The following is a 23,666-nucleotide window of genomic DNA, read 5'->3' as shown; positions in this document are numbered from 1 at the left end:
TTATTTCTTTTTCTTGACTAATTTCCTGGCTAGAACTTTCAGTATAATGTTAAATATTTGTGTGACAATTTTAATTTATATAAATGTGTATGTGATGTGGTATACATGTGTATCTGTTTATGTGTGTGTGTATGTGCTGCAGAAATATATTTCTTAGTTGTTGATCATGGTAAAATAAGTTTGAAAACCACTGTCCTAGAGAAACTTTTGCCCATGTGTACTAGGTGACATGTATGAGTATCTTTATATCAGGGATGCTTATAATAACCAAAACAAAACAAAGCAAAACAAACTAGAAATAATCTAAATATCTAACAACAACAACAAAAAAAGAAATAAATTCTTCTGTATCCAGACAAGAGAACACTATCCTAAATGAAAATGAATTAACCACAACAACATGAGTGAATATCAGAAAAAAACTATTAAATCAAAATCAATTTGCAAAGATGTTCATATAAAATCATGTCATTTATATAAAGTTCAAAATATGTATAACTAAAAATATAATGATTAGGACTATGTATGGGAAAAAATGGAAAAGAAATGCAAGGGATAAACAAAATTCAGGATGGTGGTTACTTCTGAAGAAGTTTTGGAGGTGAAGGAATGGAAATTGGGAAAAGCACATAGTGTCAAAGGTACTAGTGATGGTTTTTCAGGTGGGTGGGGTATGCATGGAAATTCATTTTATTGTTATTACTATTTTTATGTTTCACTTATGTTATTTTGCATGTATTTTAAGTAATAATAAGTAATAAAAACAGAACAAAAGTTAAGATAAAAGGTGTCCCTATTTTTTTCCTAAATTTTTTTCCTAAATTATCCTACAGATAAGCCAAGAGTATATCCACAGCAAGATTCCTGTGTTGTGAACACTTCTGGGGAGGTGCTATAACAATTAAGATTTGCCCATCCACCACATCTACTCCATCATCCCAAATAAACAACTCTTTCCTACTTTTTCCTGAGTCCAACATTTCTAGCTCTTATTGCTCTGAGTTAAGAATATATGTGTGTTTGTTCCACTTACTTCTTTAGAATGCTGGTCCTTCTCATCTAGTAAATGCTTCACTTGGCTTTAGGTACATTAATTTGGTGTGCAAACACTACCCTCACCCCTCCAATTTCTAAGCATGGTTACAGGTTTTTTCCTATTTTTTCAAATATTTGTTTAGTCATTGCAAGGGTAGTTAAATGCCTGGATTCAAGGCACACCTTCTACTTAGAAATCTTACTGCTATGTTTTAAATGGACAGGTAGTTTGACTTTCCTTTCTGAGACTACTGTTAAGAGACTAGTGTTACAATTCTAGAACTGTCATCCCAAACAAGGCTACTGCCAACTCACCCTTCATTACAAAAATAATTAACAGTTGATCCAAACTGGGTGTCTTTGTTGATGTCCATTTTGCCATTTATGAGGTCTGGAAGAGATCCACATGATTTACCTATGGGAAAGAAGCAGAATGTGGGGACTGGGTATAGAATACTCTGAACATCTGTTAATACATAAGGTCCTAAACTGACCATAGCTCTTGTAGTTCCACAGATTTGCCACCTTGAGGAAACTCACAAGACTGCCTCAGGATCAGCCACCTACTAAGCACCACTTTCAAAAAGACCTCCCTTCCAGATCTCATCCCCATATTTTTTGCCTCTTAGAAAGATGTAAACTCTGCTTATTACTAAAATGCTTACTCTGTCATTCAACCAGTGTACATCAAAAGTCTTGAAGTTTGGGATTCTCTCCCCACCTACACTTTTCTTTCCTTTCCTGAGTCATTCATTACTTAGTTTCAGTTGTAAAAAATGGGACACCCCTAGTGAAGGGAGATTTTCCCTCAGTCATGCCTCGTGATGGTCATTTCTCATGGAATGAACTTGTAATGAAGGTGCTAGGAACTCAAAGCAGTAGGAAGATATAACCTACAAGAATAACTCTCACATCTTTTTATACTTTAGGCAAAGTTACCAAGACACGTGTCTTTGTTTCAAACTTTGAACGACTGATCAGATCTTAAGGATTATTGACACAGAGGAGTCCTCAGTCTAGAGTTACTTACGCCTACAGTTGTTTTCAGGGCTTGACCAGACAGAGTTTTGCAGGCAGGTGATAGAGAACACTCTTCTGTAGTAACCAAGGCGGCATTTATACTTCAAAGATGTCCCAACAGGAAACTCATCTTTGTCAATCTGTTCTGTAGGCATGGCGAATGTAAGGTGCACTGGGGGTTGGCATTGACCTGGAGAGCAAGACCACAGCGACGTCAAAGTTAGTGGAGAGGCCCTCCGCTCCCACAGCTACGGGAGTCCCGCTCCTGGCGGGCTCCGCCCGAGCCTTCGGGGCCCACGGGCAAGCGGCATGCTGCCGAGCCCCTGACGTTCCACGTGCCCTGGAAGCGGCTCCTGCTCCGCGACTTTCCTGAGGAGCCGGCGTGGCCACGGCTTCGGATCCCGCGTCGGGGGTCTCGCATTCCGGGCAGCCCCTCGGCGTCCCGGAGCTGCCCCAAAAGCGTAAAATCGACGCAGGGGCTATGACTGAGCCTTCGGTTTCGCCCAGCAAGCGCCGCGATGGCGGGGACACTGACGCCCAGGACGGCGCGGAGCGTGAGGGCCGCGGACTGGAGACCGGCGAGCCGCCTCTGCTGCAGCCGCCCGTGAGGCCCCGCGGGCCAAGGGAGGGGCGGTGGCGACGATGGGGCGGGGCGCGCAGACTCCCTGCGGGGAGACTGGTGGGCCGCACCGCGCCAGCTCAATGAAGAATTTTGTCAGTATAACAACTTCCAGTGCTGGAGGAATCCTTTACCACCTATTGATCTGGCAGACATTGAAGGTGTAAGTGAAGACAACCCGACAAAAACACTTCCGGGCAAGAATGAAGTGGTTGAGATTAATATGGAGTCCTGACAGAAGGAGCTGAAGAAATGGGTTTTTCTGAATTTGAGGAGACATCTCTAAGTGAATTTATGTCTTCTTAAGGAAAAAACTTATTTTCCATACTTGATGTGATATCATTCTCAAACCTGAAAAATGAGGAAAAGTTGCTTTTTTGTGTTTTTGTTTTTTGTTTTTTGGGTTTTTTTTTGCGGTACGCCGGCCTCTCATCGCTGTGGCCTCTCCCCCTGCAGAGCACAGGGTCCGGACGCGCAGGCCCAGCGGCCATGCCCCACAGGCCCAGCCGCTCCGCGGCATATGGGATCTTCCCAGACCGGGGCACGAACCCGTGTCCCCTGCATCGGCAGGGGGACCCTCAACCACTGCGCCACCAGGGAAGCCCAGGAAAAGTTGTTTTAAAGATAAATGCCTGCAGTCACTACTGTACCTCCCAATAGGGATTTGTCAAAGATATAGTGCATTTACAGGAGAAGTATTTTATGTATGCATTCTTAAGAAAAATTTATGTTTAGGTTCTAGATTTGAAGATATCAATCTTATACAAAGGAATTCTGACAGTTTTAGAAATAGATGGGAAACATTCAGATATTCCTCTTCTTGCACCAAAACGTTAATTTGTGCTACATGAAATGAATATTGTTTTATAATAACTTATTAATAAAATGCTTTCTAATATATTTCATCGACTCTTGTTCGTTGAACAAATAGCTGACTTAAACATCTATGCAAACTTAAAATGTGGGGGATTCTTTCTGAAACCTGGTATTGTTTTTGTTTTGTTTTATTTATTTATTTTGGCTGCACGCAGGTTTTCTCTAGTTGCGGTGAGCGGGGGCTACTCTTCTTTGCGGTGCACAGGCTTCTCACTGTGGTGGCTTTTCTTGTTACGGAGCACAGGCTCTAGGCGCAAGGGCTTCAGTAGTTGTGACACACGGGCTCAGTAGTTGTGGCTCACGGGCTCTAAAGCGCAGGCTCAGTAATTGTGGCTCACGGGCTCAGTTGCTCTGCGACATGTGGGATCTTCCCAGACCAGGGGTCGAGCCCGTGTCCCCTGCATTGGCAGAGGGATTCTTAACCACTGTGGCACCAGGGAACTCCCCCCAGTATTGGTTTTTTTTTCTCCCCTTAGTTTATTTACTTATTTATTTTTTAAATTGTTATTGGTATAGTTGATTTACAATGTTGTGTTAGTTTCTGCTGTACAGCAAAGTGAATCACTTATACATATATCCACTCTTTTCTAGATTCTTTGCCCATATAGGTCATTACAGAGTATTAAGTAGAGTTCCCTGTGCTATACAGTAGGTCCTTATCCATGATCCATTTTATTTTTTTAATTTAAGTTAATTTAATTTTTAATTTTTTTTATTTTTTAATATCTTTATTGGAGTATAATTGCTTTATGATGGTGTGTTAGTTTCTGCTTTATAAGAAAGTAAATCAGCTATACATATACATATTTCCCAGTATCTCTTCCCTCTTATGTCTGCCTGACTCCTACCCTCCCTATCCCACCTCTCTAGGTGGTCACAAAGCACCGAGCTAATCTCCCTGTGCTATGCGGCTGCTTCCTACTAGCTATCTATTTTACATTTGGTAGTGTATATATGTCCATGCCACTATCTCACATTGTCCCAGCTTACCCTTCCCTCTCCCCGAATCCTCAAGTCCATTCTCTAGTAGGTCTGCATCTTTATTTCCATCTTGCCCCTAGGTTCTTCATGACCATTTTTGTTGTTGTTGTTTTTTTTTAGATTCCATATATATGTGTTAGCATACGGTATTTGTTTTTCTCTTTCTGACTTACCTCACTCTGTATGATAGACTCTAGGTCCATCCACCTCACTACAAATAACTCAATTTCGTTTCTTTTTATGGCTGAGTAATATTCCATTGTATATATGTGCCACATCTTCTTTATCCATTCATCTGTACATGGGCACTTAGGTTGCTTCCACGTTCTTGCTATTGTAAATAGAGCTTCAATAAGCATTGTGGTAGATGACTCTTTTTGAATTATGGTTTTCTCAGGGTATATGCCCAGTAGTGGGATTGCTGGGTCATATGGTAATTCTATTTGTAGTTTTTTAAGGAACCTCCATACTGTTCTCCATAGTGGCTGTATCAATTTACATTCCCACCAACAGTGCAAGAGGGTTCCCTTTTTTCCACACCCTCTCCAGCATTTATTGTTTGTAGATTTCTTGATGATGGCAATTCTGACTGGGGTGAGATGATATCTCATTGTAGTTTTGATTTGCATTTCTCTAATGATTAATGACGTTGAGCATTCTTTCATGTCTTTGTTCGCAGTCTGTATATCTTCTTTGGAGAAATGTCTATTTAGGTCTTCTGCTCACTTTTGGATTGGGTTGTTTGTTTTTTTGATATTGAGTTGCATGAGCTGCTTGTAAATTTTGGAGATTAACCCTTTGTCAGTTGCTTCATTTGCAAATATTTTCTCCCATTCTGAGGGGTGTCTTTTCATCTTGTTCATGGTTTCCTTTGATGTGCAAAAGCTTTTAGGTTTCATTGGGTCCCATTTGTTTATTTTTCTTTTTATTTCCATTTCTCTAGGAGGTGGATCAGAAAGGATCTTGCTGTGATTTATGTCATAGAGTGTTCTGCCTATGTTTTCCTCTAAGAGTTTTATAGTGTCTGGCCTTACATTTAGGTCTTTAATCCATTTTGAGTTTATTTTTGTGTATCATGTTAGGGAGTGTTCTAATTTCATTCTTTTACATGTAGCTGTCCAGTTTTCCCAGCACCACTTATTGAAAAGGCTGTCTTTTCTCCATTGTATATTCTTGCCTCCTTTATCAAAGATAAGGTGACCATATGTGTGTGGCCTTATCTCTGGGCTTTCTATCCTGGTCCATTGATCTATACTTCAGTTTTTGTACCAGTACCATACTGTCTGGATTACTGTAGCTTTATAGTATAGTCTGAAGTCAGGGAGTCTGATTCCTCCAGCTCCATATTTCTTTCTCAAGATTGCTTTGGCTATTCGGGGTCTTTTGTGTTTCCATACAAATTGTGAAATTTCTTGTTCTAGTTCTGTGAAAAATGCCTGTGGTAGTTTGATAGGGATTGCATTGAATATGTAGATTGCTTTGGATAGTAGAGTCATTTTCACAATGTTGATTCTTCCAGTCCAGGAACATGGTATATCTCTCCATCTGTTTGTATCAGCTTTAATTACTTTCATCAGTGTCTTATAGTTTTCTGCATGCAGGTCTTTTGTTTCCTTAGGTAGGTTTATTCCTAGGTATTTTATTATTTTTGTTGCAGTTGTAAATGGGAGTGTTTCCTTAATTTCTCTTTCAGATTTTTCATCATTAGTGTATAGGAATGCAAGAGATTTCTGTGCATTAATTTTGTATTCTGCTACTTTACCAAATTCATTGATCAGCTCTAGTAGTTTTCTGGTAGCATCTTTAGGATTCTCTATGTATAGTATCATGTCATCTGCAAACAGTGACAGCTTTACTTCTTTTCCGATTTGGATTCCTGTTATTTCTTTTTCTTCTCTGATTGCTGTGGCTAAAACTTCCAAAACTATGTTGAATAATAGTGCTGAGAGTGGACAACATTGTCTTTTTCCTGATCTTCGTGGAAATGGTTACAGTTTTTCACCATTGAGAACAATGTTGGCTGTGGTTTTGTCATATATGGCCTTTTTTATGTTGAGGTAAGTTCCCTCTGTGCCTCCTTTCTGAAGGGTTTTTATCATAAATGGGTGTTGAATTTTGTCGAAAGCTTTTTCTCCATCTATTGAGATGACCATATGGTTTTTATTTTTCAATTTGTTAATATGGTGTATCACATTGATTCATTGCGTGTATTGAAATATCCTTGCATTCCTGGGATAAGCCCCAGTTGATCATGGTGTATGATCCTTTTAATGTGCTGTTGGATTCTGTTTTCTAGTATTTTGTTGAGGATTTTTGAATCTATGTTCATCAGTGATATTGGCCTGTAGTTTTCTTTCTTTGTGACATCTTTGTCTGGTTTTGGTATCAGGGTGACGGTGGCCTCGTAGAATGAGTTTGGGATTGTTCCTCCCTCTGCTATATTTTGGAAGAGTTTGAGAATGATAGGTGTTAGCTCGTCTCTAAATGTGTGATAGAATTCACCTGGGAAGGCATCTGGTCCTGGGCTTTTGTTTGTTGGAAGATTTTTAATCACAGTTTCGATTTCAGTGCTTGTGATTGGTCTGTTTATATTTTCTATTTCTTCCTGAAAGTTGTGCATTTCTAAGAATTTGTCCATTTCTTCCAGGTTATCCATTTTATTGGCATATAGTTGCTTGTAGTAGTCTCTCATGATCCTTTGTATTTCTGCTCTTTCAGTTGTTACTTCTCCTTTTTCATTTCTAATTCTATTGATTTGAGTTTTCTCCCTTTTGTTCTTGATGAGTCTGGCTAATGGTTTATAAATTTTGTTTATCTTCTCAAAGAACCAGCTTTTAGTTTGATTGAGCTTTGCTATTGTTTCCTTCATTTCTTTTTCATGTATTTCTGCTCTGATCTTTATGATTTCTTTCCTTCTGCTAACTTTGTGGTTTTCTTGTTCTTCTTTCTCTAATTGCTTTAGGTGTAAGGTTAGGTTGTTTATTTGATAAGTTTCTTGTTTCTTAAGGTAGGATTGTATTGCTATAAACTTCCCTCTTAGAACTGTTTTTGCTGAATCCCATAGGTTTTGCATCTTTGAGTTTTCATTTTCATTTGCTTCTAGGTATTTTTTGATTTCCTCTTTGATTTCTTCAGTGATCTCTTGGTTATTAAGTAGTGTATTGTTTAACCTCCATGTCTTAGTGTCTTTTACAGATTTTTTCCTGTAATTGATATCTGGTCTCATAGTGTTGTGGTCAGGAAATATACTTGATATGATTTCAATTTTCTTAAATTTATGAAGGTTTGATTTGCCACCCATGATATGATCTATCCTGGAGAATGTTCCATGAGCACTTGAGAAGACAGTGTATTCTGTTGTTTTTGGATGGAATATCCTATAAATATCAATTAAGTCCATCTTATTTAATGCTTGTGTTTCCTTATTTATTTTCGTTTTTGATGATCTGCCCATTGGTGAAAGTGGGGTGTTAACGTCCCCTACTCTGATTGTGTTACCATCGATTTCCCCTTTTATGGCTGTTAGTATTTGCCTTATGTATTGAGATGCTCCTATGTTGGGTGCATAAATATTTACAATTGTTATATCATCTTCTTGGATTGATCCTTTGATCAAGTCTATTTTGTCTGATATGAGAATTACTACTCCAGCTTTCTTTTGATTTCTGTTTGCATGGAATATCTTTTTCCATCCCCTCACTTTCAGTCTGTATGTGTCCCTAGGTCTGAAGTGGGTCTCTTGTAGACAGCATATATATGGGTCTTGTCTTTGTATCCATTCAGCCAGTCTATGTCTTTTGGTTGGAGCATTTAATCCATTTACCTTTAAGGTAATTATTGATATGTATGTTCCTATTACCATTTTCTTAATTGTTTTTGGTTTGTTATTGTAGGTCTTTTCCTTCTCTTGTGTTTCCTGCCTAGAGAAGTTCCTTTAGCATTTGTTGTAAAGATGGTTTGGTGGTGCTAAATTGTCTTAGCTTTTGTTTCTCTGTGAATATTTTAATTTCTCGTCTCATTTAATTTGAATGAGATCCTTGCTGGGTAGAGTAATGTTGGTTGTCGGTTTTTCCCTTTCATCACTTTAAATATGTCCTGCCACTCCCTTCTGGCTTTCATAGTTTCTGCTGAAAGATCAGCTGTTAACTTTATGGGGATTCCCTTGTATGTTATTTGTTGTTTTCCCTTGCTGCTTTTAATATTTTTTCTTTGTATTTAATATTTGATAGTTTGATTAATATGTGTCTTGGCATGTTTCTCCTTGGATTTTTCCTGTATGGGACTCTCTGTGCTTCCTAGACTTGATTGACTATTACCTTTCCCATATTAGGGAAGTTTTCAACTCTAATCTCTTCACATATTTTCTCAGTCCCTTTCTTTTTCTCTTCTTCTTCTGGGACCCCTATAATTCGAATGTTCGTGTGTTTAATATTGTCCCAGAGGTCTCTGAGACTGTCCTTGATTCTTTTCATTCTTTTTTCTTTATTCTGCTCTGCAGTAGTTATTTCCACTCTTTTATCTTCCAGGTCACCTATCAATTCTTCTGCCTCAGTTATTCTGCTACTGATTCCTTCTAGAGAATTTTTAATTTCATTTACTGTGTTGTTTATTATTGTTTGTTTGCTCCTTAGTTCTTCTGTGTCCTTGTTAAATGTTTCTTTTATTTTCTCCATTTTATTTCCAAGATTTTGGATCATCTTTACTATCATTATTCTGAATTCTTTTTCAGGTAGACTGCCTATTTCCTCTTCATTTGTTTGGTCTGGTGGATTTTTACCTTGCTCCTTTCTCTGCTGTGTGTTTCTCTGTCTTCTTATTTTGCTTAACTTACTGTGTTTGGGGTCTCCTTTTCGCAGGCTGCAGGTTCGTAATTCCCGTTGTTTCTGGTGTCTGTCCCCAGTGGCTAAGGTTGGTTCAGTGGGTTGTGTAGGCTTCCTGGTGGAGGGGACTAGTGCCTGTGTTCTGGTGGGTGAGGGTGGATCTTGTCTTTCTGGTGGGCAGGTCCACATCTGCTGTGTGTTTTGGGGTGTCTGTGAACTTAGTATGATTTTAAGCAGCCTCTCTGCTAATGGGTGGGGTTGTGTTCCTGTCTTGCTAGTTGTTTGGCATCGGGTGTCCAGCACTGTAGATTGCTGGTCGTTTAGTGGAGTTGGTGTTGATATGGAGATCTCTGGGAGTTTTTCACCGTTTGATATTACGTGGAGCTGGGAGGTCTCTGGTGGACCAATGTCCTGAACTTGGCTCTCCCACTTCAGAGGCACTGCCCTGACACCCGGTCAGAGCACTGAGACCCTTTTGGGAGGTCTGAGGTCTTCTGCCAGCGTTCAGTAGGTGTTCTGTAGGAGTTGTTCCACATGTAGATGTACTTCTGATGTATTTGTGGGGGGGAAGGTCTCTCCACGTCTTACTCTTCTGCCATCTTGAAGCTCCTTCCCCCTTGTATTGTTTTAAAAGAGCTTTCTAAATGTAAAGTAGTGAAAATTTTAATTGGGTAGGATATTTGCATAAGTTCCAATATTTAACATTTGTTAAACTTGACTTTGGGCAATCAAAAATGGATAAAAAACAAGGAGAAATGAGTAAGTGCTTCCTTCCCCCTTTTCCCAGGATAAGAGGAAAGAAATTTATCATATTTCTTTTTCTTTTCTTTTCTTTAAATTCCTTGGTTTTGGATTGTTTTGAGGATATGGTGTTTCACGCTTATTACATTAGACTTGTAGTTATAAACACTGACAACACTTCAAAAAGTTTTGAATGGGCCCCACTCCTGAGAGATTCACATGTAATTGTTCTGAGGTGGGCTTTGGATGTAGCTATTTATTTTAAGAACCAATTCTCCTTCCTCTCATTCCTCAAATGGGCAGACCTGTTTGAGAACCACTAGACTAATGATAGTTTTTCCTGTTTAAAGGAGATGAGTAACTTGAGCTGAAGCTCTGCCTCCTTAATTAGCTTTGTTTTTATTTTGCTCTGTTGAGTGCTTTGTTACAACTAAATTATTGTGTCATTATTACTGTTTTATTGTTAAAGAAATAAAGTAAACAATATGTGTTTGAGTTAAAAAAATAGTTATTGTAGAAATTTCTATGCTACTTTCTCTTTTTTTCTCCAGTATGTTTCATAGACATAGCAGTAACCTATGTTGGAAGTCTGTTGCCAAGTCAGCACAAAGAAATTTCAGCACATGATTTGTAGACAAAGCTCAACAACTATGAAAGCATATTTTTAAGTGCATATTTTAAATATTAGACTCAGCTACTACCCCTTAAGACCTCATAGGTTTAAGTTAAAGTAATAAAAATACCATTTAGAGTCAATCAATATGTAATCAAGAAGAAATATATGCTGGAAAAATACCATTTTACTTTAGTTTTTAAAATCTTTTTTTTTTTAATCTCTTGTTCCTCCCCACACTTCCTACTAATTAATTCAAATAATGGAGGATAGATTGAAACCAATCAATTAACTGGTCAATATTTTCAGTCTTCAAAGAACCAACTTTTGGCTTTGTTGATTTATGTTTATCTTCATTTTATTTTTACTAAAATTTTCTTGAGTTTATTTGGTGTTCTTTTTTAAAAAATGAATTTCTTGAGATAATTACTTAGAATTTTTTATTTTCAGCTTTTCATAGTCTAAAAAAAGCTTCAGACTATTATTTTTATTCTAAGCATCGATTTAGCTGTATTGCACAAGTTTTAATGTGTCATATTGTCTTTTTTTTCAGTTTAAAATATTTGATAATGACCATTGTAGTTTCTTCAATGACCCATGGTTTACTTAGAAATGTTTTGCAGAATTTACAACCATTTGAAGAATGTTTTTAGCTGTATATTTATTAACAAGTTTTGAGATTGATTGAGTTTCTTTTATGGCTCAGCGTATGATCAACTGAGATAACTGTAGGTGTATGTAAAAAATATGTGTCTGTGGTAGAGGGTGCAGTGCCCTGGGTATATCAGTGAGGGACAATCTGTTAATATTTGTTTAAGTCTTCTACACAGTTACTGATTTGTTGGAGGTCTGCTTATTCTACCAGATAATGTTCCATCTATTGTACATGTGTCTTATTTCTTTTTCTAACTCTGTCCATTTTTTTACTTTTATATATTAATATATACATATTTTTAACATTTTTATTTAGGTACAGTAATGTACCTTTATATATTTTAAAATTATATTTTCTAGTAGATAGACTCTTTTATTATTAGAACATATCTCTCTTTAGTAATGTATCTTGACTCAAATTCTATTTTGTCTACTTTAGTTATAAGGCAATTAAGAAACAAATAAAAAGTTTGTAGATTTAATCCTCAATATATCTATAACTATTTTAAATATAAACACACAATGATAATTTAAAGACAAAGATTGTCATAATGCCACATTTGTCAAATCAGCTTTCTTTTGGTTCATTTTTGCATAATGTGTTTTCCATCTTTTTATATTCATTCATTCTGTCTCTGAACATATATATTATTTGTTTTGTATGGAACGCATAGTTTTTACTTTTATTTATTCTTTTATTTATATATTTATTTATTTAGACTGCACAGCACAGCTTGCAGGATCTTAGTTCCCTGACCAGGGATTGAACCTGGGCCCTGGCAGTGAAAGCACAGAGTGCTAACCACTGGACCAGCAGGGAATTCCCTGTAGTTTTTATTTTTAATTAATTATGATAGATGTTCCCAAACTTAGTTCACAGCACTCTTGGGGTCTTAGTAATTTGTTCACGTCATTCCTAGCCAAAAAAGAAATACTTAACAGTTTTATTTATTAAATAACTGGACCCAAACCACTTAATAAGTCTTGTGCCCACCATAATTCTTAGTAATAGAATGTTAGACACTGCTCACCTTCTCAAACCTTGGAATCAGATTATAAACTGCCACCTAATTTCCTATACCATTAATTTTCATTTGGTACTTTTTCTTTATCACAGTCACTGCTGAAAACCCAGCATTGCAAAGATTTGATGTCACCAAGCAGAACTTTCTGCAACCTAATGTAACTGGGAGCTACTCTGAGCTAGCAGTTTGCAAAATACGTGAGAGATATCAAATATTGCTTTGTTTCCACTGAAAATTTAAAATATTCCTTAGGTCTCCTGTGAATTTATGAAGGCCACCAGGGTACCTCAGCCCACAGTTTGGGAAATGTAGTAGTATGACAGTCTTTGTATTTAAAGTGGAATTGTCTGTTTATATTTAATATAATTATTGATGTCTTTGGGACTCAATCAATCATCTTACTATTTGTTTTTTATTTATCCTATGTTTTCTATGTGCTTTATTCTCTTCTATTTTGCCTTCTTACTGATTATCAATTGTACTTATTATTTTACTTATTTCTTTTTATTAGATTATTATGAACATAATAATAATCTACTTTTATTGTTCCTTTAAAGATAATGTGCATCCCTCCAACATAGGAGCACTTCAATACATAAGGCAAATACTAACAGCCATAAAAGGGGAAATCGACAGTAACACATTCATAATAAGGGACTTTAACACTCCACTTTCACCAATGGACAGATCATCCAAAATGAAAATAAATAAGGAAACACAAGCTTTAAATGATACATTAAACAAGATGGACTTAATTGATATTTACAGGACATTCCATCCAAAAACAACAGAATACAAATCTAGAAACAATAAATGCTGGAGAGGGTGTGGAGAAAAGGGAATACTCTTGCACTGCTGGTGGGAATGTAAATTGATACAGCCACTATGGAGAACAGTGTGGAGGTTCCTTAAAATACTAAAAATAGAACTACCATACGACCCAGCAATCCCACTACTGGGCATATACCCTGAGAAAACCATAATTCAAAAAGAGTCATGCACCAAAATGTTCATTGCAGCTCTATTTACAATAGCCAGGATATAAAAGCAACCCAAGTGTCCATCATCGGATGAATGGATAAAGAAGATGTGGCACATATATACAATGGAATATTACTCAGCCATAAAAAGGAATGAAATTGACTTATTTGTAGTGAGGTGGATAGACCTAGAGTCTGTCATACAGAGTGAAGTAAGTCAGAAAGAGAAAAACAAATACCGTATGCTAACACATATATATGGAATCTAAGAAAAAAAAAAAAAGGTCATGAAGAACCTAGGGGTAAGACGGGAATAAAGACACAGACCTACTAGAGAATGGACTTGAGGATATGGGGAGGAGGAAGGGTAAGCTGGGACAAAGTGAGAGAGTGGCATGGACATACATACACTATGAAACGTAAAATAGATAGCTAGTGGGAAGCAGCCGCATAGCACGAGGAGATCAGCTTGGTGCTTTGTGACCACCTAGAGGGGTGGGATAGGGAGGATGGGAGGGAGGGAGACACAAGAGGGAAAAGATATGGGAACATATGTGTAAGTATAACTGATTCACTTGGTTATAAAGCAGAAACTAACACACCATTGTAAAGCAATTATACTCCAATAAAGATGTTAAAAAAAAAGATAATGTGCATCCTTAACATAGTGACATGTAATTAACAATTATAACTTCCCCAACAATGTAAGAACCATAGAAAATGCTAACTCCATTTACTTCCCTCCTGTCTTTTGTTCTATCATTATCATGTACTTAAATTCTACATACATTTTAAACTAACACTAGTCATAATCAATGTACACACTGCAGGCTGTTTGCTGGGCTGTAACCATTTGCTGCTAACCCGGACCCTAATGGCAATGGATTCCCTCAGCAGGCTCAGCTAAAATTTTGAAAATCTGTGTGGAAATATGCGGTAGGCTAGATAATGAGCTCCCAAAACATCCATGCCCTAATCCTTGGAAACTGTGAATGTTACATAGGACGGCAACAGCGCTTTGCAGATGTGATTCAGTTAAAAACCTTGAAATGGGAAGATCATCCTGGATTATTTGAATGGACCCTAAATTTAATCACAAAGGTCCTTATAGGAAAGAAGCAAAGGATCAAAGGAGACCGAAGAAGTTTTGAAAATGGGGTGCTGCTGACTTTGAAAGTAGAGAAAGGGGGCCATGAGCCAAAGGCTGTACACTGCCTCTGGAAGGTAGAAAGAGCAAGGAAACCTATACTCCACTTGAGCATCCAGAAAGAACACAACTCTATGGACCCACTGTAGATTTTGACCTCCAGAACTTTAAGAGAATAAATTTCTGTTGTTTTAAGCTACTGAGTTTGTGGCAATTTGTTATAGCAGCAATCAGAAACTAACACAAAAGATAATGGTACACGGTGTTAAAAAGTTTGAATTTGTAGAGACCTGGCTTTGAATCTAATGTCTTCTACTTACTAGCTGTGGTGTCTTAGATGAGCAGCTTAAATTTCTCTGAGCCTCAGTTTCACCTTCATAAAAGTGATAATAATATTTACCTAGTACTTTCACTGAGAGGGTCAAAGATGCAAAGTATTTAGTAGCATCTTATACATAGAAAGCACTTAATAAATTGTCGTTATAGTAGTTATCATCCATAGAGAAAGGTAGATGCTAACAGGTAGATTCGAATATTCTGCAAAAGTGGGCATGCTCCCTTTGCTTCCAAGAGCTTATTTTCTACCTAGGTGTTCAGAGCTAGTTTAGAATAAACTTGTCTAGTTGGAAAAGCCCTGAAGGACCTCAGTGACCAGTGATCTCAGAAGTTCTCCTGAATGAGTGTGTCCCAGATTCAGGCTGGGATTTAATCTCTGCAACCCATGAGTTCTATCATGGTTCCCACGGGACCACTGACAGACATGAGAATTCCTGAAGAAACTGGATCCAACTAGCCATTAGGCCTACAGAGTTGCTAAGTTGCTTTTTCCTGTTTAATGGCTTTAATCAGAATTAGGGGACTTAATCTGTGTACCCTACTTAAGCAAAGGATGGTGATCCAAGAAAGCTCATATTTCTTAATTATTTTTCCTAATATTAGACAGTCTTATATCTATCACTACACATTCTCTTTATTAAACCAGCAATTGTTAAGCACGAGTGCCCTTGCCTATGTTTCTTTCCTCATCTTGTACCACTGTCTCCTCTGACTGAGCTGTAGTCCTTCCCCGCCACAATCCATTCTCCCCCTTCTTTAAGATATATGTTCTTTCTTCTTTCTGTGATATTCCCTCCATGTGATTACTTTTATCTTCATTCTGACTTTCACTCTTCTTCCAGGTCTCTGCTAAAATCCTGCTTCCTTTCTGAAGCTTTCCCTGACCCTCCCAGGGATTTTGAATCTGGACTACTTCCCTCTGCCCACCCCCATAATAATTTCTAATTGGGCAGTTTACTTTTCCTTTTATATTACTTACTGTAAGTTGTGTTTTTTATATTTATGTGCTTTTAAAAATATCTATTTCTCTCAATAGGTATTAGACATGCATATTAGACATGCATAATATGAAGGCAAGAAGCCCCATGATTTTTGCTCCTCTAAACTAATACCTAGTCCAGGTGCCTAGCACTCAATTATAAGCAGTCTGTGCATATTTGTTGCAATGAATAGATGAATGATGAATTACCTACAAAACAAAAAAATCAAGAGTCCGGGCTATATCCCTAAAAGCTTTAATTCAGTGGTTGTGGGTTACAGCCCATGAAACTATCTTTTCAAAAAGCTTCACAGGTGATTTTGATAGATAACAGCACTTTGAGAACCACCGTGACAAACAGGAAAAACTACTAAGTAAAAAACAACTCCTGTGATTCCAAATGTTATGCCTTCAACTTTTCTTTAGTTGATATGTGGGATGAGTGTAATTTTGATATTCATCTCATCCATTGATGCTGGACAAGGGAAAAGATTCCAAATGGATCTTCTGGTGCCAAAAGTTTTACTAGGAGAGGCTGAATGTCACAGCAAAGCTCAGAAGGAGAAGACAGAGATCTAAAACAAAAAAGCAAATGGAATGGATAGTTCTTGGAATGGCATTACTTTCCTTTAATTACCTAAAATTCTTACCTGAGTTCTGGGTATAGCATATGGAATAATTAAAAATTCAAATTTGGATAATATCCCAAATAAAAAAGAATATATGAAACTTCACCTGAGAAAGCTTGATCTAGTTTCTTTTTCCTTCTTCATTGCCAATCCCTCAAATTATGGATGGTTCCTATGATAACTATATTAATATGGACTCTGTAAACTCAAGATATACAAGAGTTTACAAAAAAACTTTTTGTATAGCTTTATTAAGATATATTAAATACAGTAAGTGTACAATTTGATGACTCTTGACATATGTATGTACCATGAAATGATCACCATAATCAAGACAACAAACATTTCCCTCACACTCCCTACAGTTTCCTAATGTTTCTTTGTAATCCATCCATCTCTCTATCTCCTTCTTTAGGCAACCTCCAACCTGCTTCCTCTTACACAGATTGATCTGACTTCTAGAATTTTCTATAAACTGAATCACTCAGTTTGTACTTTTTATTTTTGTCTAGCTTTCACATAGCATAATTATTTTGAGAATAATCCAGGTGTTGCATATAAAAATTTGCATGGTTTTGTTTTGTTTTGTTTGCTGAATAACATTCAGTTGCAAAAATACACCTTAATTTAGTTTACCCTTTCAGTTGTTGAAGGACTTTTGAATTGTTTCCAATTGTTGGCTGTTACAAATAAAACCGCTATAAAAATTCATGAACAAGTCTTTATGAGGACATATGCTTTCATTTCTCTTGAGTAAATACCTAGGAGTGAAATGCTTAGATACATGTGTGTTTAACTTTTAAAGAAACTGCCAAAACTCTGTTTCCAAAGTGGTTGTATCATTTTACCAATGAGCAATGTATGATAATGCTAGTTACTTCACCTTATAGCCAATACTTGGCATGGTGAGTTTTTAAAGTTTTAGCCATTCTGGTGGGTGTATAGTGTCATCTCATTGTGATTTTTGTCTTGGATGACACAGTCCACTTTGAAATACACCTGACTCAAAACTTCTACTCAAGGCAGGTTGATTTATTCTATACTATAAGTACAAACTACCCTTTATTTCTTCCATGTCTGTTCAAACATGAGCTGACAACCTGGAGTATGCTCTGCTCCCCATACTGCATACTCTCCTTTCTTGAAGGGACCTGAAAATGTTTTGCTTAAGTAACTCTTTAAGTTAAAGAAAAAAGAGCATGCACTTTAAAATTTTTAAAAATATTTTATATTTAAATATTTAAATATATTTATATATTTTATGATATATATTAAATGTTATATATTTGGTGTATTATATAATATGTACTACGTACTTTGTTATAATGTATAACATACATTAGATTTTCTATATGGCATAATATAATATATACTTTGGTATTAAATAATATATGATATTTAATATGCACATTATATATTATATAGATTAATATTATATATAATCTATACAAACTATAAGAAGTTAATATTAGATATTACATTATAATATATAATATAACTTAATAAAGCTATTATATATAATTATATGTTTGCAATATACAATGTAATCATACATGCTATATTATATAACAGCATAAATATAGCATATGTTTTATAATATGAATATAACAATTTATGTATATAAAACAGTATGTTATATTACAGAATATAACATAATTATATTGTTAATTTATATGTAACATGTTATATTATGTATATTTAAATGTTAAATATATTTAAACATGTATATTTACCAAGTGAGGGCATCAGAGTCTGCTCCATGTGCAAAGTGGTCCTAGCAATGCTTAACTAGTGTGCTAATTTTTATGTAAAATAAATATCCCTGTGAAACATGCTTTACAATCTTTTTTTTTGGATTCACTCCTCTAGTGCTGTTAAAGCCATGCTCCTTCCACTCAGGTTAAGATCACTGGATCTCCCTTTTCAATCACCCCATGGCCTTCACGCTCTTGTGTGACTTCTTAGTAATGGTTTTGTAGATCCCCGTGGGGATTTTCAGGTTATAAAACCCTGTCACACACACTACCTCATCTGATTTTTACAATAACCCTCTCAGATAGCAGAATGCCAATTATGTTTATTTTATATGTGTGGACTCTCAAGATCAGGAATGTTAATTGACTTGCTGGGTTCAAGTCTCCCAGCTAGTAAGTAGCAGAGGCTGGGCAAACCAGAGCCCTGGCCTCCTAATTAAGGAGATTTCATAAAACCCCACAACCCTACCACCCTGTATGCATACACCTTGGAGGCATAGCTCTCTCTTACATTTCTTTCAAACTCCAAAGTGCTGTGCACACTGTCAGCATTCCATCAGCATTTTCTTTAGCTAAATTACTTTGGCAAGTAAATTACTAGATAGTTTAGTTTAGGCTGTTTCACATTTTGAAGTTATTATGATGACCTTAGGAAATTTTGTTTTGTAATTAATAGTGTCTGGCGGGGAGGGAGAAGGGTAAGCTGGGACGAAGTGAGAGAGTAGCACTGACATATATACGCTACCAAATGTAAAATAGATAGCTAGTCAGAAGAAGCTGCATAGCACAGGGAGATCAGCTTGGTGCTTTGTGACCACCTAGAGGGGTGGGATAGGGAGGGTCGGGGGGAGACACAAGAGGAAGGGGATATGAGGTTATATGTATACATATAGCTGATTCACTTTGTTATGCAGCAGAAACTAACACAACATTGTAAAGCAATTATACTCCAATAAAGATGTTAAAAAAAATTAGTTCTATAAATTGAACAAATGTTACATTAAAAATAAAGAGATAAATTGACATTGAAAAAAATAGTGTCTGTGATTGTACTGTAATAGTAATTTAATAAACATGGACAGGCTACAACAACATTCCAGTAAGAAGGGAGCCAGATAGCCACAAAGTCCACAAAAATTATAAGCACAGATTGCTTAACTTACTTGGCATGCTTCTCTTCTGAAAATAAAGCTTTAGGTTTTATCCCATTTCTTCAGTGAACAGGTTCTTTTATGACGTCTAAGGAGATAAGATATTAATAGCAATTTCTTTGGAAACTTGGTTTCCCTTTTCCTCTTAGAAGAGAAGGCACAATCAAGTAGTGAATGGGGCTTCCGTGGTGGCGCAGTGTTTGAGAGTCCGCCTGCCGATGCAGGGGACAGGGGTTCGTGCCCCAGTCCGGGAGGATCCCACGTGCCGCGGAGCGGCTGGGCCCGTGAGCCATGGCCGCTGAGCCTGCGCGTCCGGAACCTGGAGCCTGTGCTCCGCAGCGGGAGAGGCCACAGCGGTGAGAGGCCCGCGTACCGCAAAATAAATAAATAAATAAATAAATAAATAATGAATGCAAAACGTCTAGTGACTGCGAAGAGCAAACTGAGTTGTCAAGAAGAGGCTGGGCAAAAAAAGACTGTCTCTTCAACCAAGATGTTGACAAGAGTCTAAGCAACTAAGAAGACTTCTAGGAAAGCCAAAAATAAGAAGAGAAGGGTTCTAATCTCTGTTTACCTGTTTGAAGCTAACGGAAGGAAGGGAGGATGCCACATCAAAATTTTCATGATAGTTTTGTTCTAAACAATTGACTAAAATAGGACAATATGTAAACATCTCTACACTCTCCTTCTACTGGTAACCGTTACACTGAGGGTTCTGCAGCTTAGCTAGCTCTTCTAACCCCAAGCACCTGGGATCTGTAATGATGGCAGTGGTTGTTTGGGGTGTGGGTGGGGTGAATATAGCCGGATGCAGGGCACTTTTCAGGTGATAATTGCACCCCCTGGACTGCTTGTCCAAACACTCTCATGAACAAAGAGCTGAAGTAATGACGATAGAAATCAAGTGGCAGGCCCTGTGTTAGACCTTTGACACGCTTTATGCCATTTAGGTACCAACTCCATGAGGTACAGAGATCAGTATTCGCATTGACAGATGACGAAACACATGTAGCAACTTTCCTCACAATTAATATGTTTCTAGGATTAGAACCCAAGTTTGTCGAATTTCCAACCCCCCTTTCTTTCCTTGTGATCAGCGCCGCACTGCTATAAGCCAGTCTCTGTATTAACACAAAGGCAAACAATTCCGTGCAGCACCTGTTCATCGTCTGCGCTGAGCACAACATAAGCCCCCCGACGAGAGGAATTCGACCAGTGCCAGCAGGGTCCCGGGACACAGAGGGGAATCCCGGAGCCGACTTGCCTTCTCGCGCGCCTAGCGGATGGAAAGAGACACTTCGGACGCGAGGGCCAGCGAGGTAGTGCCCGCCGCGCCCGCTCCCACGCCCGCCCGCATCTCACCCCAGGCCGCCGGCAGCTCGAGCAGCACCAGAATCGCCAGGAGGGCTCCTCCGGGGCAGAAGGTAGGGAACGCTGGCGGCAGGAGAGGCTCCCGGCTCCTTGGAGAAGTGGCTCCCATCGTCCCCAAGGGCCTCTAGTAACCAGATGCGATCTCGGAGAAAATCGAAGTCAGGGGAAAGTGCAGCCGAGAGAAGTACCACACACACGGTTCCGCTCCCAGAGTCTGAGAAGCGTGGCGGAGGTTCCGGGACAAAAAGCTTTTGACCACAACTTCCCCTTGGTGAGCAAGGTCTTGTTTACTCGCAGTTTGCATTGTTTCTAACAAGTATCACTCCCAAAGACCACCTTAGAGATCCAGGTACAGGAGGAAAATCTGGCAGCCTTTTCAGCTCCTTGATGTATTCCGCATGTGAGGATGGGCAGTTCCAGACAAAGGCGGTGGATTCTCACAACTTCGCTTTTATACACCCCTGCACGACTTTTCCCCTTCTCAAGAATCCACGTGGGTAGGTCACCTAAAGAAATACCTGCTTTCTCTGTTGAAGCAACAGTTGCAGGCAGCATGCTCAGTGTACAGGGAATATGAAGAACCAATTTCTTCATGTTGAATTGAGATACACCAAGCCACTGAAAGATTTTTTAAACGAGAGTGACTTAATCAAATTTGCATTTTTAAAAATATGATGCTGTCTATAGTATAGAGACTGGATAGGAATAAGGCAATAGCGGAGACCAGCAAGGAGGCTTTTGCCATCATCTGGGTGGGGTTTGGTGGTGACTGTGACTGGGGATAAAGTAGACAATTAAGAAAGTTATTGCAGATGAACAAAATTTACTCAAGCATTGGATTTTGGTTAATTTCTTTCTTAAAGTTAGTGGTGAGAAAAAGAAGGAAATCAATAGTTAGCCCGAGGATTCAAAATGAATGGTAGTGCTATTTATTGAAATAAGAAGTATGGGGGAGGGAAAGGTAAGAATGAAAAGATGAGAGAAATGGGAGTGTGTGGTAGGCAGAATAATGGTCCCCAAGATGTCCCTGTCCTATTCCCCACAACATGTGATATGTCACCTTATGTGGCAAGAGGGATTTTGCAAGTGTGATTAAATTAAGGAGTTTGAGATGGGGAGATTATCCTGTATTATCTGGGTGGGCAACATAATCAAAGGGGTTCTTATAAGAGGAACGCAGCAGAACAAAGTGGGAAAAGGCAATGTCTGAAGCAGAGATTGGAGTGATGCTGCCACAAGCCAAGGAATGCCAGCTACCTCTAGAAGCTGGAAGAGGCAAGGAACAGATTCTTTTCTGGAGTTTTCAGAAAGAGTCAGTCCCACCAACACCTTGGTCCAGCCCTGTAATACTCATTTTAGACTTCTGGCCTCCAGAATTGTTAAAACAAAAATCTGTGTTGTTTTAAGATTCAAGGTAATTTGTTATAGCAGTAACAGGAAATTAATATGGAGGAGGCAGGGTAACCTGATCAAGGGAGAATGTCAAAAGCTTTTTGGATTTTTAACTGAGAAAGTTATGGTCATTGGGCAAATGGAGTTTCATGACAGCCAGGAGGTGTGGGAATGTTCTAGGAAAAGTTTAGGAATATAGGTAGTTTGTTGATTATGAAGCTGGACTTCTAGTAAGGCCCATAATGAGGACTTCTGAAAAGGAAATAGATGGAAGAGGGTTAAAAATCTCAGGAATTGTTGGGTCTGTTAAGGGAGAACATGTACAATAAACAATAGAAAGATCAGGATTCATCTAGAGGTTTTAAAAAATTTTTGTTGAAGTATAGTTGATGTACAATATTAGTTTCAGGTGTACAACATAGTGATTCAAATTTTTTATTGATTATATTCCATTTAAAGTTATTATTGGCTATATTCCCTGTGCTGTATGATATATATATATATATATATATATATAAGGTATGATGTACCTTATTTATTAATACATAGTAGTTTGTACCTCTTAGTTCCCTACCCCTATCTTGTCCCTCTCCCCCTCCCTCTCCCTACTGGTAACCACTAGTTTGTTCCTTATATCTGTGAGTCTGTTTCTGTTCTGTTATATTCATTCATTTTTTAAAATTAATTAATTTATTTGTTTTTATTTTTGGCTGTGTTGGGTCTTCATTGCTGCACGTGGGCTTCCTCTAGTTGCAGCAAGTGGGGGCTACTCTCCGTTGCGGTACGTGGGCTTCTCATTGCGGTGGCTTCTCTTGTTGCAGAGCATGGGCTCTAGGCACACAGGCTTCAGTAGTTGTGGCATGCGGGCTCAGTAGTTGTGGCTCAAGGGCTCTAGAGTGCAGGCTCAGTAATTGTGGCACATGGGCTTAGTTGCTCTGAGGCATGTGGGATCTTCTGGGACCAGGGCTCAAACACGTGTCCCCTGCATTGGCAGGTGGGTTCTTAACCACTGCGCCACCAGGGAAGCCCTATATTCATCCTTCTGTTTTATTTTTTAGATTCCACATACAAATGATAACATACAGCATTTGTCTTTTTCTGTATGACTTATCAACCAGAGGTTTTTAACATTTTTGTGTATCATGGACCACTTTGCCTGTTTGATCAAGCAGGACCCCTTCTCAGAATTATTTTTTAAATGCAAAAAATAAAGTACATGGGATTACAAAGAACACTGGTTAAACTGAAATACAGTTCTAGCCACGAATTTTTGGAGGTCTGTGTTTCCTAAGACAAGAACTCCAGATTTAAAAATTAGTAGAAACAAGAGCCACTCATTTCTGAAGCAAGAGTCGAAACAAGTCGTATGGCGAGTGGAGTAATTCCAAATATCAAATGCTGTAGAGAGGAGAGGGGGATGAAGGTTGAAAAGATATTGTAGCAGATATTTCAGTAAATATGCTAGCTCTTTTCTCCTCCATGCATAGATATGATTCATGGTGGAATAAAGACACTCAAGGTTGAAAACTATTCTCTACTCAGT

The 23,666-nt window shown here is 38.0% G+C and overlaps 1 protein-coding gene and 1 pseudogene across 30 annotated transcripts in view; one reads left to right on the top strand and one right to left on the bottom strand.

The window, feature by feature from the left end:
• CR1 (complement C3b/C4b receptor 1 (Knops blood group)) overlaps positions 1-20,925 on the bottom strand; it is a 276,865-nt gene extending 255,940 nt beyond the window's left edge. For 29 of the 30 annotated variants that reach the window (XM_049702725.1, XM_049702719.1, XM_049702827.1 and 26 more), the window contains exons 1-3: positions 20,723-20,923; positions 2,066-2,245; positions 1,351-1,450 (exon numbers count right to left, since the gene is read on the bottom strand). In XM_049702725.1, the coding sequence (XP_049558682.1) occupies positions 1,351-1,450; positions 2,066-2,245; positions 20,723-20,840 (398 nt within the window). In that variant the 5' untranslated portion in view covers positions 20,841-20,923. Of the gene's footprint in view, positions 1-1,350; positions 1,451-2,065; positions 2,246-20,722 lie in introns of all 30 variants that reach the window. The other variant, XM_049702830.1, reaches the window with a different exon arrangement.
• On the top strand, positions 2,334-3,635 carry LOC101290415 (uncharacterized protein C9orf40-like; annotated as a pseudogene).
• Positions 20,926-23,666: the final 2,741 nt, after the last annotated feature.

The sequence above is a fragment of the Orcinus orca genome, chromosome 1, assembly GCF_937001465.1.
Source record: "Orcinus orca chromosome 1, mOrcOrc1.1, whole genome shotgun sequence".
Classification (NCBI taxonomy): domain Eukaryota; kingdom Metazoa; phylum Chordata; class Mammalia; order Artiodactyla; family Delphinidae; genus Orcinus; species Orcinus orca.
This window is presented reverse-complemented; position numbering and strand designations above follow the sequence as displayed.